The sequence below is a fragment of the Hemiscyllium ocellatum genome, chromosome 3 (genome assembly GCF_020745735.1).
Source record: "Hemiscyllium ocellatum isolate sHemOce1 chromosome 3, sHemOce1.pat.X.cur, whole genome shotgun sequence".
Lineage (NCBI taxonomy): Eukaryota > Metazoa > Chordata > Chondrichthyes > Orectolobiformes > Hemiscylliidae > Hemiscyllium > Hemiscyllium ocellatum.
Window position 1 is genome coordinate 114,124,287 of NC_083403.1, and position 17,721 is coordinate 114,142,007.

The following is a 17,721-nucleotide window of genomic DNA, read 5'->3' on the forward strand; positions in this document are numbered from 1 at the left end:
AAAGACATCTAACTTTTCCTTTTCAAAAAAGCATTGAGCAACAAACATGTGAGCAAGAAAAATGAATTAATATTTCATGTGAGACCCCTTCTCTGTTTACCTTCTGAAAACAACCTCCATTTTTCCTTCACATGATGACTAACCTGTTGAAAATTTTGATTGCCACATTTTTATCTTGAGCTGCTATGATAGTCACTCCACATTTTCATTTGGAACACAAAACATAGAACTGTACAGCATAGGAATGGGGCCTTCAGCCCATGATGTTGGGCCGAGCAGGATGCCAAATTAAATTAATTCCTCCTGCCTGCCCTGGGTCCATATCCCTCCATTTCTTGCATATTCACGTGCTTATTTAGAAGACACTTGAATGCCCTTATTGTATCTGCCACCATCACCACCCCTGGCAGCCCATTCCAGACTCCTACCATTCTCTGTTTGAGGGATTAGCCCTTCATCAGGAAAGTGGCTTGTGTATCAGGGCTGAGAGATAAATGGGAGGGAGGTGGGGAAGGTAACTGGGAAAGTGATGAGTGGATGATCATTTTCCCAGTGACCTTGCCCACCCTGCTCCCAAATATCTCTCAGCTCCAACCCACAAGCCTCATTCCTGATGAAGGGCTTATGCCCGAAACATTGATTCTCCTGCTCCTTGGATGCTGCCTGACCTGCAGTGCTTTTCCAGCACCACACTCACGACTCTGATCTCCAGCATCTGCAGTCCTCACTTTCTCCCACCATTCTCTGTGCAAAAAACTTGCCCCTCACATGGCCTTTGAACATTCCCCCCTCTCATCTTAAATGTATGTCCCCTAGTACTAGACCTTTCAACTCTGGGAAAAAGATTCTGACTGTCATTCCTATACATGCATCCCATAATATTACAGATTTCTATTAAATATGCCCTCAGCCTCCACCGCTCCAGAGAAAACAACCTGAGTTTTTCTAGCCTCTCCTTATATTTTATACACCCTAATTCAGGCAGCATCTGGTAAACTTCTTCTGCACCCTCTCCAAAGCATCCACACCCTTCCTGTAATGTGCAGACAGAATTGAACGCAGTATTCCAACCATGGCTGAACCAAAGTATTGTAAAGCTGCAACATGACATCCTGACTCTTGTACTCAACTCCCCAACCAATAAAGGCCTACATGCCATACACCTACTATACCACCCTATCTACGTGCATGGCCACTTTCAGAGAGCTATGACTTGAACCCCAAGATCTCCCTGTACATCAATGCTGTTCAGGGTGCTGCCATTAACTGTATACGTTTCCTTAACATTTGATCTGCCAAAGTGCAGCACCTAACACTTGCCCGAATTAAACTCCATCTGCCATTTCTGGACTACTATCTGAGACTGATCTCTTCTACTGTATCCTGTGACAACCTTCTGCACTATCCACAACTCCACCGATCTTTGCATTGTCTGCAAACTAACTAACCCACCTATCTACTTTTTCATCTGAGCCATTTAGTTGTATGACAAACAGCAGAGATCCCAATGCATATCCCTGCAGAACACCACTAGTCACAGACCTCCATTCCACCACTGCCTTCTGCCTTCATTTGTGCAGGGTTTTTCCGAGGCTGATGACATGACTTCTAATGAGGTTATCTGCTTCAGTTTGACTTGGAAATCCTCTCACCTTGGTACTGTGCATTAAACCCTCTGCGTCGATGGTTGCTGTCTGATGTGAAGTGAAGCCGCAGCCAATTCTTGCTACTGATGACAGGCGAAGGCAAATTCAAACCAGTCAGCCTGAAAGAAAGGGAAAACTTTTGTGTTATTATGGCAAGCTGGAACAGTCACTTCAAAAACCAAATGTTGCCACAGCATACAGCAAAACCGACGAATGTTCCTGCAGATAATGAAGAAATGTTTGTTCAGCTCTTCAGACTGTTAAATAACAGAAACCTATTATGACCCTTTAGGAAGCAAAGCTCAAAGTCACCAAAAATATATCTGACAAAAATGGAAAAATGAAATAGATTCCAGTAAGCTCTTATTTGCACGAGCTCATACAAGACAAATTCATGACAAATTTCATGATTCCACCTACAGTGTATGTTTCTCAGTCAAGTGAACTGAGATCTGGCCCAAGAGTAAAGCCACCCAAAACTCACACATGAAGAATATGTGTTTGGTCAGACTAAGAGAGAACCTTGCTGGGCCTGGTGAATTCTTCAACAGCTCCTGGAGAAATGGCTGAAAGTCCAACACCACCTGAAACTGGAACTGATAATATCTTGTGTGGAACTCATTGTTTAAACTGTATACTTTTAAAAAAGTATATGCAGTAAACACTACTTAGTAAATTTATTTTCAATTTTAAAAAAAGTACAAGTGCATATCATTGATGCACACTGTTCAAAACACCCTTGTTCACATATATACTCTGCAACTCAAGCATTTCTTATGAGTCCTGGCAGGTGTTCCCAATAGCAAGCTGGTAAACAATTTGCTCTTCACATGCATGTGAAATAACATTTGTGAATGCTAGGAGACAATATAAACTGATCTATAAACATATAACAATTCATGTCAAAATAACTCTGTGGGATTTGTCTACTTTGCCCTCTTCAGAAGAAATTAAATTTGGAGATCATAGAATCTCTACATTGTGGAAGCAGACCATTCAGCTCATTGAGTCTACACTGCCCATCTGAAATCATCTCACCAGACCAAGCACCCATCCGTATCCCTGTAACTTTTGCATGGCTAATCCAGCAAGCCTGCACATCCCTGGACACAATGGGCAATTTAGCATGGCCAATCCACCTAACCCGCACATTTTAGGACTGTGGGAATAAATTAGAACACTTGTGGAAAGCTCAAGCAGACATGGGGAGAATGTCCAAACTCCACTCAGACAGTTAATTCTGGGTCCCTGGTGCTGTGAGGAAACGGTGCTAACCATTGAGTCACTTTGCCATCCTGAACGAGAGGCTCCTCATTCCAAATTTTAAAAGGGCCAGTATGCAATAAATGTGCCGCAGTCACTCTGAAAAATACTGTCCACCAATAAGCTAATAAACAAAAACAGAGTAATACTAACAGCCATTTGGTTAAGGGACCTAGATTCATAGGTTAGTTTTGGCAGCAAAGACTTTCCAAGATTTAATAGGTTTGTTGATCTATATTTCAGCATAACATTAGTTTCCACATTTCCCTACTGAACCCTGGTTCCAACCAGAATTCAACCATCCCTAAAGTGGGGAGAAACACAGACCTCTTGTTTTCAAACCAAACTGTAAGATTATGACACAATATTCAAGTATGAATCATCAATATTCAGGACAAATCATTGTAGTCTACAGCCATATTTCCATAATGATTATGGATTCCAGATCATATTTATTACTTCAATGTGTATTATATATCAGTTTACTTGGTTTTGAATGCTTGGTGCCTTTAGTCTTGTCTTTTTGTTATCTTCGTTAACATGTAGTACTGATTGTCAGCACATTCTTAGATTTATCTTTCCCTCTCCAACCCTTTTCTGCAATTCTCTCACTCTCATTTCTTATATTACTACCTCCTATTCATTTGTTGCCTTTACTCTTCAAAATAGCACGCCTTGCCATTTTGATCATTTTCCCCACCACGTAGTTTAATATCCTCTGTGTGTCCCTAGTTATATCAGACAGCAGTGCCCAGATGGCACTTGATGACATACACCCAGAGCCCAGATTCCTGGCAGTGGTGGTGCCCAGAGTGGGGAATCCTGGCGGCGGTAATCCCAGAACCTGGACTCTTGGCAGTTTTGGCAAGGTGACAGTAGCAAAGCCTGGGTCTCCCAGGGTATCGATGTTGTCGCTGCATTTTCTGCAGCAGGACTCTTTGAGGAGCAGAAACCCTGAAGCTGTGCTTGAGATCCCAATTTGAATAGAAGATGAATCTTATTTAAGTAATTTTTAAAAAATCTATGTTGTAACTCAAAATGACACTGGATTGTGACAACAAAATACTTTCTGTTGTAGCTTCAAGATATATGTGACAATAAATCAATCATTCATTCACTCACAAGAACACTGGCCCAGCACACTGAAGGTGCAGTCTGTCCCGATGGCATAGTCTCTTCCAGTTTCTCCAATTCAGGTACCAATCACCACAAACCAGAATCCACTTTTCCCACACAAAAGTATCCCTCCCCATAATTCATGGGACTCCAATTCTCCCAACCCTTTCCCTTGCCAACAGTTGGATCTTGAGTTCAGAACCCGACCTGCACGGGACTCATCTACCCATACTACTGATGGTGTTTGAAATCCTTTGCATCCCTATACCCATACATAATATCTTCCTTGCATCCCCCTTCACCCCCAAGATGCCCTATAATCAATCAACTTATTTTTTTCTCTCGACTCCTAGCTACAGTTTAGGGTCACAAATTCTCCCACCTGACACTCATGCAGTCAAGAAAATCCTAATTGGGTACTGACATTGAGATCAGATTTCTTTAGCCACTGTAACCAGGCTTATGACTATGAAATATTCACTTGCTGCCTATCTGTAGTTAACGTATCTGACACTTCTCAGATTAAACCTCATCTCGATGAGTAGTCATTAGAAAGTATCCTGAGACAAGTAACTGTTTTCATTAGGAATATAGCAATATTGAATTGACAATTATCCTACTTAGTTATTGGCACATTAGCACAGGTTTCTAAATCTGTCACCTACACTTTTAATATTTTTAATGATGTCCCAGAATTTCTGAATGCATAATGACACATTATAAACACAAGTCATTTTAAAAATATTAAAGCAGTGCATTATTGTTAGAGAACACTTGTATGTCATATTTAATTTCATACATTCAGAAGTGAGAAGTGCCTTTGAAAATGTTAACAGAATGAGGCTTGGGTTGAGATTCGTGTGCTGAAATAAATTGAAAGAAATCAGATTATTTCTTGTTAGAGTAAAAAAGTCTAAGGGGACACAGAAGGAATATTAGAATTAATCAGAGAAAACTGATTAATACATCAGGTCTAAAGCATAACACTTGAATACATTAAAAATAAAGGAAGTGGACAACATTGTTCCTCCTGAGGGAGAAATTTCTGGCTAGAATCTACTTGATAATGTAAATACTTAACCAGTTTTAAATAAGTTAAATAATACTTTCAAAATGAATCCTTTTAAAATGGGTTTATTTGGTTGGATAGCTTAATTGACTAAATGGCTATCCATGTGGTTCAAACTAATGGTAGCAGCTTAAGAATCAATCCCATTCTGACTGAGATACAATTAAGGTCTGTTCCCTGGTCCTGTTCCACAGCAATTCCATGTTTAGGCTACTCTGGAATCAATTTGATTACTACCTGAAAAAGATTCATTTTTGTGTTCTAATAACTAACCGAATAATGACGCAGGACGAAAGTGAAGACTCCAGCTGCTGGAGATTAGGGTCGAGAGTCTGATACTGGAAAAGCACAGCAGGTCAGGCAGCATCTGAGGAGCAGGAGAATCGACGTTTTGGGCAAAAGCCCTTCATCAGAATAATGACACAGCTGTGTGTGGAGACTTTGTGATGTCAATTGAGGTTCTGCAGATATGTTCTGTAAGCTGACTAATGAACTAACAATAAATTGGAACAGAAAAATGTCTTCAACATCTTTGTGACCAACAATCCCGATAAGCTGTGCACAGGTGCTGTGTAATCAGTGTGCTCTGTGTCAGCACACTGTTTATATCATTGACCCCAGAGGTCACTGCCCCAATGAAAACACACTGTTGTCGTGGTATGATTGAGAAGGAAATAGGAAAAGTGGGGGAAGCTTCAAATTAAATAATGTGTGGCTTTTCCTTCGAGGCAGAAAGTGGTTCGAGCTGATTTCACTCACTATTCAAAGCCTTGAGGGAATTTCTAACCTTACAACCTGCTCAGGGATTGAAGAGTGCATGGAAAACCAGGAGGATTGACCTTTCCCCGCAAAGCTTCACAGTGTATTTGAGATGTCCCTGACAGGTTCGCCATCTGGCATCCATCCTGATGGACAGGGTTGACTTTTAGTTGCATCTTCCCGAGGAATTCTACAGAAGAGGCTGTGGGACCACACAGATCTCAGCCATGACCTGGGACATGGGAGATCAGTGATGGTGGAAATCGGAGAATGCTTGAGGTGTGGTTCAGAGACATCAGAGGGGAGGAATAGGCCTCAGTGGAGAGGACAACATGTAAGAACACATTGCTGCAGATGCTGGAATCTGTCCTGAAAACAACAAATACTGGAGATCACAGTGGGTCAGACAACATCCATGGAGAGAGAGCAAGCTAACTTTTCAAGTCTAGCTGACTCTCCATCAGAGCTGAAGTGAAGTGTAGAGGGACAGCATTTATGTGAAAGTTTGGGGGTGGGTTGGGCAGTGCTGGGGTAGTGGGTGTAGGGTGCTGATGAAGAAAAGATGTTGATAATTCAGATTAAGTGATCAGAATGTGGAAAGATCAGAACAATGGTGTGTCTCCTGCCAGACATGAAAGGACAGTAAGTGGTATGCGGGGAGGGGAGGAAATGATAATAGGCTAAAAGAAAAGGAAGAAATGTTCACAATCTGAAGGTGTTGAACTTAATATTAGGTCCAGAAGGACATAAAGTGCCTAGTTTGAAGATGAGCTGTTGCTCCTCCAGTTTGTGCTGTGATTCACTAGAGCACTGCAGCATGCTGAGGGTAGACATGTGGGCATGTGAGCAGGATGCTGTGATAAAATGAACAGCTACAGGAACGTCAGGGTCTTGCTTGCACACAGACCGGAGGTGTTCTGCAGAGCAGTCACCCAGTCTGTGTTTGGTTTCTCCATTGTAGAGTACACCACATTGGGTGCAGTGAATATAATATACAAGATTGGAGGAGGTACAGGTGAATTGCTGCTTCACCTGGAAAGACTGTTTAGGCCCTTGGATGGTGAGCAGCAAGGAGGTGAAAGGACAGGTGTTGCACCTTCTGCCGTTATATGGGAAGGTGCCATGTAGAGGAGGGGAGCGTGTTTGTGGTCAAGGAATGGATTAGGGTGTCCTGGAGAGAACGATCCCTGCAAAATGTAGATGGGGGAGTGAGGGGAAGATGTATTTTGTGGTGGCATTCTGCTGGAATCTGAAATGGCGGAGAATTATCCTTTGAATGCAGAAGCTGGTGGAATTTAAAGTGAGGACAAGGGGAACCCAATCACATTGTTGCGAGTGAAGGGAACGGGCAAGGGTAGCAGATTGAGTGATACATTGGATGCAGTTGAGTGTTCTGTCAATCATAGTCATGGAAACAGACTGCAGGAAACCACGGTCATGGAAGAAGCAAGCCATGTCAGCAGCACTGCTTTGGAATGTGGGATCATCTGAACAGATACAATGCAGGCAAAGAAACTGGGAGAATGGGATGGAGCCCTTGCAGAATATGGGGTGTGACGAGTTGTAGTGAAGGTAGCTATGGGAGTCAGTGACTTTGTAGTTGATAGTTTGGGGAATAAGTTGACAGCTTATTCCCCAAACTGGCGACAGACAGGTCAAGGAAAGGAAAGGAAATATCAGAAATGGACGATATGGCAGTTATAGAGGGGTGGAAATTGGAGTCAAAATTAATGATGTTTCAAGGGCCTGAGGAGAGGGTGAAGTGGCATCGAAGCAGTCGTCAATGTACTGAAAAAAAGGGGCTAAGTGTCAGACTGGAACAAGGATCTTTACACATACTCTATAAAGAGGCAGGCATTACTGGGACCACTGAGGGTGACAATAGTCACTCCTTTGACTTGGCAGAAGTGAGACGAATTAAAGGAGAAATTGTTCAGTGAGAGAAGGCAGAGGAGAGTGGTGGCAGATGGGGATTGTTCTGGCTTCCGGTCAAGGAATAAGCTGAGAGTTCTCAGACCATCCTGGTGGGGAATGGAGGTACAGAGGAATTGGACATATAGTATATAAGGTGAACAGAAGGCAGTTAAAAGAAAGTGAAGACTACAGATGCTGGAGATCAGAGTCTAAAAGTGTGGTGCTGGAAAAGCACAGCAGGTCAGGCAGCATTGTCAGGGCCAAGGAACTGGAAATGGTCAATGACAGTGGGGAGGATAGAGACCTTATTTCAGAGAGCGTGTTCAGGGGCTTCAGAGGTCTCAATTCTTAACGATCTTAATCACATCCAGATTTCAGATCTTCATGACTTTGTTTTGTGTGAGCATTCACAGTTGTAAAATGCTAAGTGAACACTTGCTGTGTAACATTCTACACTTGCTGTCAGAATGTCATAACAACCAAAGACCACTATGTGGCTCTGAAATCTCTCCGCAACTCTGACTGAATTAACTACACTGACCAAAGTGACAATAAGCAATTTTATTCCAAAGTAATGAATCCTGCCCTATTTGGGAGACGCAGATCAAACACTAAATAAAATTTGAAGATATTAACGATACACAGAATGTCTGTCATACTTTTGTTTCAAAGTTTGGATTTTTGTTTGAATTTGTTATGAGAACATGCTAACACGTTCTTTGTATTATGTGGCTTGTTTATTTATATTCCTAGAGAGTTCTCAGATCTGTTTATATCAAGTTCTTTCATTTGCTGTTTTGATGAAAGCATGAATCTTCAATGCAAGCAGATTGCTGGAGAAACATTAACATGTCAATGAAATAGGGGACAAAGGAATTTGACACATCTAGGTTAAGTGCTTATACAATGACACCACACAATGCAATTTCCAGTTTAATCTTTTTATGGTAGCTGACTTTTCCCTGCAGTGTTAGATTAATTAATGATAACAGAAAGACAAATTCAAAACTGATGTTTATGGCAGCTGCCTTAACCTTTCATTCCTCGTGCTGAAATGACTACCATGAAGCTAGTAAACAAAATGTAATTCTGAAAGGTAAAAGTTAATTGGAATCAAATATTGTTAAATCACAGTTCATAGCTACAGTTACAAGACCCAAACAACCTTTACTACTGGTTTTCAGAGGGACCAAGTGCAATAGACTTTCGCTTTTTATCAGCATAGTTTGGAGATGCCGGTGTTGGAATGGGGTGTACAAAGTTAAAAATCACACACCACCAAGTTGGACTATAATCTGGTGTTGTGTGCTTTTTAACCCTATCAGCCCAATGAAGCTCCATTGAGGCCTTGTGAGTCATCAAGAATTAACTGAACTGTCTCAAAAGGTTCACCCATAAGATACATTTCTCCTTCAGTCACAAACACTAACGTAAGCCAAGGTGCATCTCTTTAACTCCGTGTCAATTATGATAATTTGAGAAAATTTATGGCTGAAATTAACCTTTAGCTTTAAATGTACATTGTTGATGAAAGCAGTTAACTCCACATGAATTTTCCTCTTATGCACACAGTTGTTAACTAAATATACTATTGGGACCTCTTAATTTCACTGTTAAATAGCAGAGAGAAAATGAAAGAGAATCTCAGCCTAGTAATATATTTACTTGCAATTAAAAGACTAAGTGTCTCGGCCTTTTCATCAGTGACTTATTTATTTTACACTGGTGGAATAACATTCAATTGCAATTCAATGAAAGATTGCAGGATTCATTTACACAAGTAATTGTCAGTCACGATCAGATGTATTTACTGTCTGACAAGTTCTACACCTCTAGCCAAAAGAGCACATTGAATCATATAATATGTTGAGGGATGCAAGTGAGTTTTACGAAACACTGACTGCTCTTAGAACTGTTAAGACACATTTTCCAAAGACAGAAAAATTGTTCACAGTAAGTCAAGAAACAACAACTTTGTATGATTTTCCAAGTTCAGGCACCTAAATATAGCCTTCAGGCTCCTTGCTGAGTTTTCACTCACTGGGAACCCAATGTCTGTGGGGTGGAATTTCCTGTACAGCAGTTGATCATAAAATATTGCACAACAATTTTTTTAAAAAGAGCTTTGTGCATTGGTCTAGCTCAGAATTCTTTCTGAAAGCCTTCTTCATCTGTACTCTTCAAATCCGTGACCTCTACTGCTTCACAGAACTCTGGCAGCAAGTGCATGAAAACACCACTATCTCCAAGTTCCCTCACTGGGTTAAAACACTTTATGAGCAGATGGCCTTGCATTATTGCATGTAGTCAGCTTGTAGCACTCAAAGAGCACTGCTTTTGTTGTTGCTATGGCTCATACCTGCAGTAATCATCTCAGCTACTTAGATTCACTTCAGCCCTTTTCCAAGATGCTCTTTATTCAATCAATTCAACTCTTTGGTAAGAGGCCTGGATGCTATGTTGATCAATTGTGATTATCTTGTTCTTCCTAATGAATGAACTATCCAAGATAGCTGTATTTGTGGTTAAAAAAAAGGCTTTGTATTATTGGCTACAGTCTATCTTGCAGAGCTGCAGAACCTGAACTTAAGATGTGGGTTAGAAACTTGAAAAATGTATTCAGCCACTTATTGTCAGATTAGGTTCCCTACAGTGTGGAAACAGGCCTTTCAGCCCAACCAGTCCACACCGACCCTTTGAAGAGTAACCCACCCAGACCCATTTCCCTCTGACTAATGCACTTAACACTACGGGCAACTTATCATGGCCAATTCACCTGACCTGCAGGAGGAAACACATGCAGATTCGGGGAGAATGTGTAAACTCCACACAGACAGTTGCCCAAGGCTAGAATTGAACCTGGGAGCGTCAGGCAGCAGTGCTAACCACTGAGCCACCATGCCATCAGTTTAACAGTTATTTCTGAGGAAGTTCTGAGGAAGGGTCACTCGACCCAAAATGTAAACTCTGATTTCTCTCCACAGATGCTGCCGGACCTGCTGAGCTTTTCCCACAATTTCTATTTTTGTTACTGATTAGCAACATTCACAGTTCTTTCACATTTCAACAGTTATTTCTGTTCTGCAGCCTATGCAGAACCAGTGAAGTTTTTAATAGAGCAGAGTCTCATTCAGATGTAAATTCTGTGCTCTGGACATTGATCCAAATTCACTGTCGGGTTGAGAGCTAGTGAAGTGTTAATGCAAATATTATAGATTACTTACAGTGTGGAAACAGGCCCTTCAGCCCAACAAGTCCACACCTACCCACCGAAGTGCAAACCACACATTCCCCTACATTTACCCTTTTACCTAACACTATGGGCAATTTAGCATGGCCAATTCACCTGACCCGCACATCTTTGGACTGTGGGAGGAAACCGGAGCACCCGAGAAAACCCACGCAGACACGGGGAGAATGTGCAAACTCCACACAGTCAGTCGCCTGAGTCGGGAATTGAACCCAGGTCTCTGGCGGTGTGAGGCAGCAGTGCTAACCATTGTGCCACTGTGCCGCTCACCATGAGTGTGCAAGAACCTGTCAGTGAAATAAAAATGAATTAAATATGGTGAATTTACTTATTCTTTTTGTTATCCTTTGTGACAATCTGAAAATTCCAGAACAATATCACATTGTCCAATGTACTGATGTTTATTTTTAACTGAAACATAGGAAAAAAAACACCTCAAGACATTTCCAAAAAACAACTTGACATTTACACGAATGTTGTCGCCCTGGACAACGTCACATGGCCACTTACTGTATGTACCAAGTCATACCTTAACTGTTATAGAGCTGAGGGATTGTTCGCAAGGGACCTTTGGCACTGACTGTGAAAAATGTACCTAATACAACTTGAAAATCAGAACAGTGACTATTCAATTCACCTCGAGCAAGGGTCAGTGACTGCTTTAATCGGAAGAGTCTTTAGAAGGAAAAAATGTTTAAAATAAAATCTATTTGGAGCACACAACACAAACTCATTATTTTAAAACAAAGTATTTGGCAATTTACCAAGTAACCTTAGTAGAATGTATACCTTGCATGAATAATAACTAAAATGCATGTTTTAATATGATTTGGAGCTGCTGGTGTTGGACCTGTGTACAAAAAGTTAAAAGTCACACAACACTAGGTTATAGGCAAACAGGTTTATTTGGAAGTGCTGCTCTTTCATCAGGTGGACTATATGATCATAAGACACAGAATTTGTAGCAAAAGTCTTGATACATGTATCAATTGAAAAAACTTAAAATAGGCTGAATTTTCATTTATTTTGCAGTGTTAAATATATTTTTGTCAGTAAAATTATCTTTAAAACAAACTAATTGAAGATCTTAAAACACAAAGAACTAATCATTTCTTTGGCTATTTGATGTTAACAAAACTGTTTCTAATCATGCATTTAGGATAATTGGGTGGCATGGTGGCTCAGTGGTTAGCATGGCTGCCTCACAGCACCAGGCACCTGGGTTCGATTCCAACTCTTAGGTGACTGTCTGTGTGGAATTTGTACATTTCCCCTGTGTCTGTGTGGGTTTCCTCCTACAGTTGTTGAAAGGATTATCAACGTCCACTGAAACAGGTTTACTTTGATCACAATTATATTTTTCTTTAAAATAATAATTCAAAACCAGAATGGTAAGCTTTAAAATATGGTGCTTACTTTTCTCAATTTACGTTTTTTTCTTGAGTTATGATCCTAGATTATGCTCATAACACACAAGTCAGATTCCAGAATGCTGGCTTGAGGGACCATGAATTTTATTTTTACAATTTAGGTTACCATGGTGGTCAGTTAGTCAGCATGTTGAAAAGAGGCTATCAATGCATTTTAAAACAAAATAACATCAGACAATTTGAAATATATTATCAAAAACAGAAAAAAAAATGTTTTACAGACTATTCCAGTGAAACATCATTTTTATCTTTAATGTAAAATATCTTATTGAACTGTCAAAGTTGTGAGCATTTTATTTTGGCAACTTTCAGCACATTCACCAACTGTGATTCTTTAAATTATTGTCTCTGTCCAAGACACAGAGCCCACCCAGGATAACTCAATGACTTTCCGCATTGAACTTTAAGAAATAAATTCAAGGATTTTACTACTTTTAAGCTGCTAAACAGCGTATCTGATGGCATCGATCTTTTCATCTGAACTACAACCTGTTTCTGTCAAAATTAACTTGCTTTTGGCTCTGCTTCTCTTTCTCTGGGACATATAAAGCTTAACTTGGCAAATATTTGAAGCATTTATCTCAGCAGCAGCTTGACTAGTCTTTTAGTTCTAGTCACATGCTTTCTTGTAAATGCCATTTTGTTCTCATAGTCAAAACTTATTTTCTGACCGTTTCAAAAAGTAGTCACTTTCACAGAACTAAAACTGAAAACCGATACGTTGGAACCTACGTTCCTAAGTCGTAATAATATATCATAGATTTTCCATGTTATGCAATTTAGTTGGCAAATGTTGAGAGTCATAAGTGAGGTGTTAAAGAGGTACGCATGCTCAAGAAACTGATCTAGAAGGTATCCATCTAGCCTATCTTCTTCAGATAACTCCAATTAAAAAAACTAAAATGCCATGATCAGAGCCAGGTTGAGGGAATTAACTTGAATAGCTTTTCCACCATGTCATAGACTACATGCAAACCAACAGAACAAGCCTGATGGAAATGATTCTCTGCAATGCCCTGCACTCTGTGCCTTCTGACCTGACTGGCAACTTTCCACTGACAAAGTCATTAGAGTCTCATTGGCAAACAAGCTATCTCCACCCATTGGATGCATGCCAGTTGACTGATGTAGCACATTTCCCCTTGATTTGAGAAGGGTTCAGTGAAATATAATGTAAGACGGTGAGTGATCACCTTCAGAACTTTGTGTTGTTCACCCTGCCTGAAGGTCAGGCGAAAGAATATTGTGTAATTTTGTAACTATTTGCCTGGTGAAGCAGAGCTAGATTCTGTCAAAATCCATTAAACGTGGCTCCTTGATTCTAGGCACTCCTCCTCCACTGTAAAACATGACCTGCATCTCACCTTTATTGTGTTTATTTCCAAACCAAGGATAAAAAGAGCAACAGCCGGAGGAATGAGGAATTTTGGTTGCAATAATTGAAATTGCATCTGTCAGTTATCCGCAAGTAGGAAAAGAAATAATTAAACCAACGGCTAAAAACAACATAGAAAGCAGTAAATGACAGCCACAAATGTACCAAAATGTTTTTAGGATCATAAACATTCAAACTCAGCGTCTGATTTCTTAACATGACCCAGTTTATATGAGCTGAGAAAGCATGCAGGATTCTCTTACTGGGTCATGCAGAAAATCATGCCTTCGAATCATTTTAATTCAACTAATTAGAGAGTACACAATGAGTCTCTCACACCTTTTGCATGAGGAGCCTGTGCTATTTTCATCAGTTTGCAAACTAAATGGTCCAAGCACTGAATTTATTGCAACTCAATACATGTACAAAGCCACCTATTGAACTTATCAAACTGGCAAATGACGAGGCCAATGGAAACCAAGCTTACGAATTGTCAGAAAGGGTAATTGTTCTTTTTTGTTAGCTCCATGCTTAACTTTTGGCAATCAGTAGCATAATAACTACAACAACAAAAAAATTTCTTGTAACTCAGATTTGGCAGCAATGGTCTATTGTTTAGAAGAAGCACCTTGAATGGTTTAATAAACTACCAATTCCATCCTAGTTTGTGATAGTCTGCCTTTTACCCCCATAGTTCACAGTTATTGAGTTATAGAGTGATACTTGCACAGAAACAGACCTTCAGTCCAACCAGTCCATGCCAAACTAAACGAGGCCTATCTGCCTGTTCCTGGCCCATATCGCTCCAAAGCTTTCCTAATCATGTACTTATCAAAGTTGTACCTGAGCTCACACTCACCACTTCCTCAGAAAGTTCATTCCACCTTCAGTGTAAAAATGTTCTTTAAATGTACTTCAATATACTGGAATTCTTTTTTTCAACACCATACTTGACCTTCTAGACCTGTTTCGTCACATTCCGATATAATTCCTTAGACTATTTAAATCTAGTGGAAGCGAGAGAGAGAGGAAGAAAGAGACTGGCACTGAATTCAGGTATAAGCAATTGACAATGACAGTACAGATATCCCAGGTGATTAGGTAAGTTGGCCAGTCAGAGATAAATCTTTGTGGAACATGTACAGCAAAGTGGAAAGCAAAGTTGGAGTTAAGACTCTAAACAAAGAATGGAAGGCCTAATGAATTTGGTTCTGCATAAATCCCTGTCATATCAGAATTTTAATTTTATGGAAGTTGAGACATGTTCACCTCCACCTGCTTATTGGAGAACGAGTTATATCTATCTTGATCTCAGTGTCATTTTGATTACTCTCAAACTGGACACAGGCAAATTTAGACTAGACAAGGCTTGTTATTTAAACAGAAAATATTTCTTTTATCAAAATACAATGAATGCAGAGTAGGTACATGAGAGCAATACTTAGTTCAAATAATTTAACTTCTCTATGGCTAATAGCATAAGGAAAGTAAAGGGACACTGAATTGTTAATTCATTCACATGTCCTGGAACATAAGGTAGGACCTCTTTCCCTGTAGTCTTTTCCCCAGGATTGACACAAATGAAAGTACTCTCAAAGAGTGCTAAGAACTGGCTTGTTGAATACTTAGACAAATTAGTGAGTTGTTCTTTGCTTAGATTCTAGGGAAAACAACTTCTGATAATCTGATTTCAAGTTCCTAAACCATCGTAGAGATGTCCTGAGAAATAGACTACTTTTGAAAGCAAGTTTTAACTTAAAACGCATTTTAAGATAATTCTAGCTGAAATTTTGTGAAGATGTGGTCAGAAGTATGGCAATGGTTCAAAGGACTGATTGCAGATAGTAACATGGCTTTGTGCATGGGAAATTGTGTTTCACTAACTTAATTGAGATTTTTGAAGAAATAACAAAGAGGATTGATGGAAGCAGAGCGGTGGACATGATCTATATGGATTTCAGCAAAGTGAGAGGGGAAAGGTTTACAAAGGAGCTAAGGGACAACTTTTTCACACAGAGGGTGGTGTGTGTATGGAGTGAGCTGCCAGAAGAACTGGTGGAGGCTGGTACAATTACAATGTTAAAAGGCATCCGGATGGGTATATGAATAGGAAAGGTTTGGAGCGATATGGACCAAATGCTTGCAAATGGGACTTGATTAATTTAGGGTACCAGGTTGGCCTGGATGAGTTGGATGGAAGAGTCTGTTTCTGTGCTGTATATCTCTATGAAAACATGGGGATTAAGAACATCAAACAAAAAATCATACAAGAAGTGATCCAAGAGAAAAAAAATGAACATACTATTTATATTTCATTGTGCTATCTCTGAACAGTTGAGAAAGTGATGCAAGTTCTTCATACTGAATTATGTTCTTTGCTTTATAAAATAACAAAGGAATTCACCCACTTTTAGGTAATTCCAGTTTGAAAAGAAAACATCATGTTTTCAATCTGAGTACAATAAAGAGCAAATATTCTGATTTGCTCAAAAAAAGAATTAATTCAAAACAGCCAATTATTTTTGTAATATATGTAATAGCACCCAAATTAAATACCCTTCTCAGAATGATTATAACATAATACAACATTGCTCCAATTCATGTTCACAGGCAATGGCACACTACCTTCCTGTAGTTCCATTTGTACTGAGAAAATTTCTGAGGAGTAACAGACAGCTCTCTTTGGTATTCACAAACCTAGGGGATAGTAGTTTTGTAGAATCCCGACAGTGTGTAAAGATGCTATTGGTCCACTGAGTCCAAACTGACCCTCTGCAACGTATCCCACCCAGACCTAGATCCCAACCCTATCTTACATTTACCATGGCTAATCCACCTAACCTGCACATCCTGGACACCACAAACAATTTAGCTTAGCTCATCCACCTAACCTACACATTTTGAAGTGTGGGAGGAAATCCATGTAGACACAGAGAGAACATGCAATCTCCACATGGACCGTCACCCAAAGCTGGAATCAAACCCAGGTCCCTGGCACTGTGAGGCTGCAGCACTAACCACTGTTTAGCTGGGAATTGGGAGTACAAGGCCTGAAGAGCAGGAACCCAAATGGAGTAACTGATCCATCATGAGAAATGTTCTAACGCAGGGCATTCCTGGTTTCAGGTCCCTTAGTGTGTGAACATCATTGCACCAGATCCCAGGAACAGGGCCAGTTTAACAAAAAGAGTGGGCAGTCTGTACACTAGATGAGCTTATCCATTGATCATGCGGAAAATAAGAGTGGCATTGGCTGTATTAATGGAGTGTACCAGCAGCACAATTATGAAGTGCACTTCAAAACTCTTTGTTGGCAAAAACACATCAAAAAATTGTGGCAGGTAAGACAGAGGACTTATTTTACAGAAATTAACTGATCATTTGAAAAGTTCTTTTTTTCTGGGCCAAAATGAAGCTCCATTGTATTTTATATTTGGTCTTATCAAGAGTGGCTTCAACTGTGTGACAAAGGGTAATAGTAGAATTCCTGAGGTAACTTAGGAGCACTGAAATACATATTCAATGGTGGCTCCAATCACTCATCGAACTCCCCCTCAATTCTCAGGCCACATTTTTAATCCATCTTTCTTGGGAGGCAAATTTTAAACATTTCACTTCTGCCCCAAATTGTTATCCCTCGGCTTATTATCAATTTCTGTCTCTGAGGGACTTTTGGTCGACAGAACTTAACTCAGGGCCAACATGTTCTGTAAGTTTCCTTTTTGCTTGATATTTCTACAATAACTGATCAACCTCATTAAACAGATTAGCAATTGCACTGAAACAGTGTAGAAAAAAAAAGCTGAACATGAGAATGTCAAGCAATATTCCTTCTGGTAGAATTAAACCAGTGAAAAAAAAAGTACAAGACACATCAAAAACAGTTCAACATATTCTGT

At 40.0% G+C, this 17,721-nt stretch overlaps 1 protein-coding gene across 1 annotated transcript in view; it reads right to left on the minus strand.

The window, feature by feature from the left end:
• The window catches only part of LOC132835936 (CUB and sushi domain-containing protein 1-like), a 2,426,762-nt gene that overhangs the window by 922,658 nt on the left and 1,486,383 nt on the right, over positions 1-17,721 (minus strand). Inside the window, exon 6 of the mRNA XM_060855058.1 lies at positions 1,653-1,765. Within this exon, the coding sequence (XP_060711041.1) occupies positions 1,653-1,765 (113 nt within the window). The remainder of the gene's footprint in view (positions 1-1,652; positions 1,766-17,721) is intronic.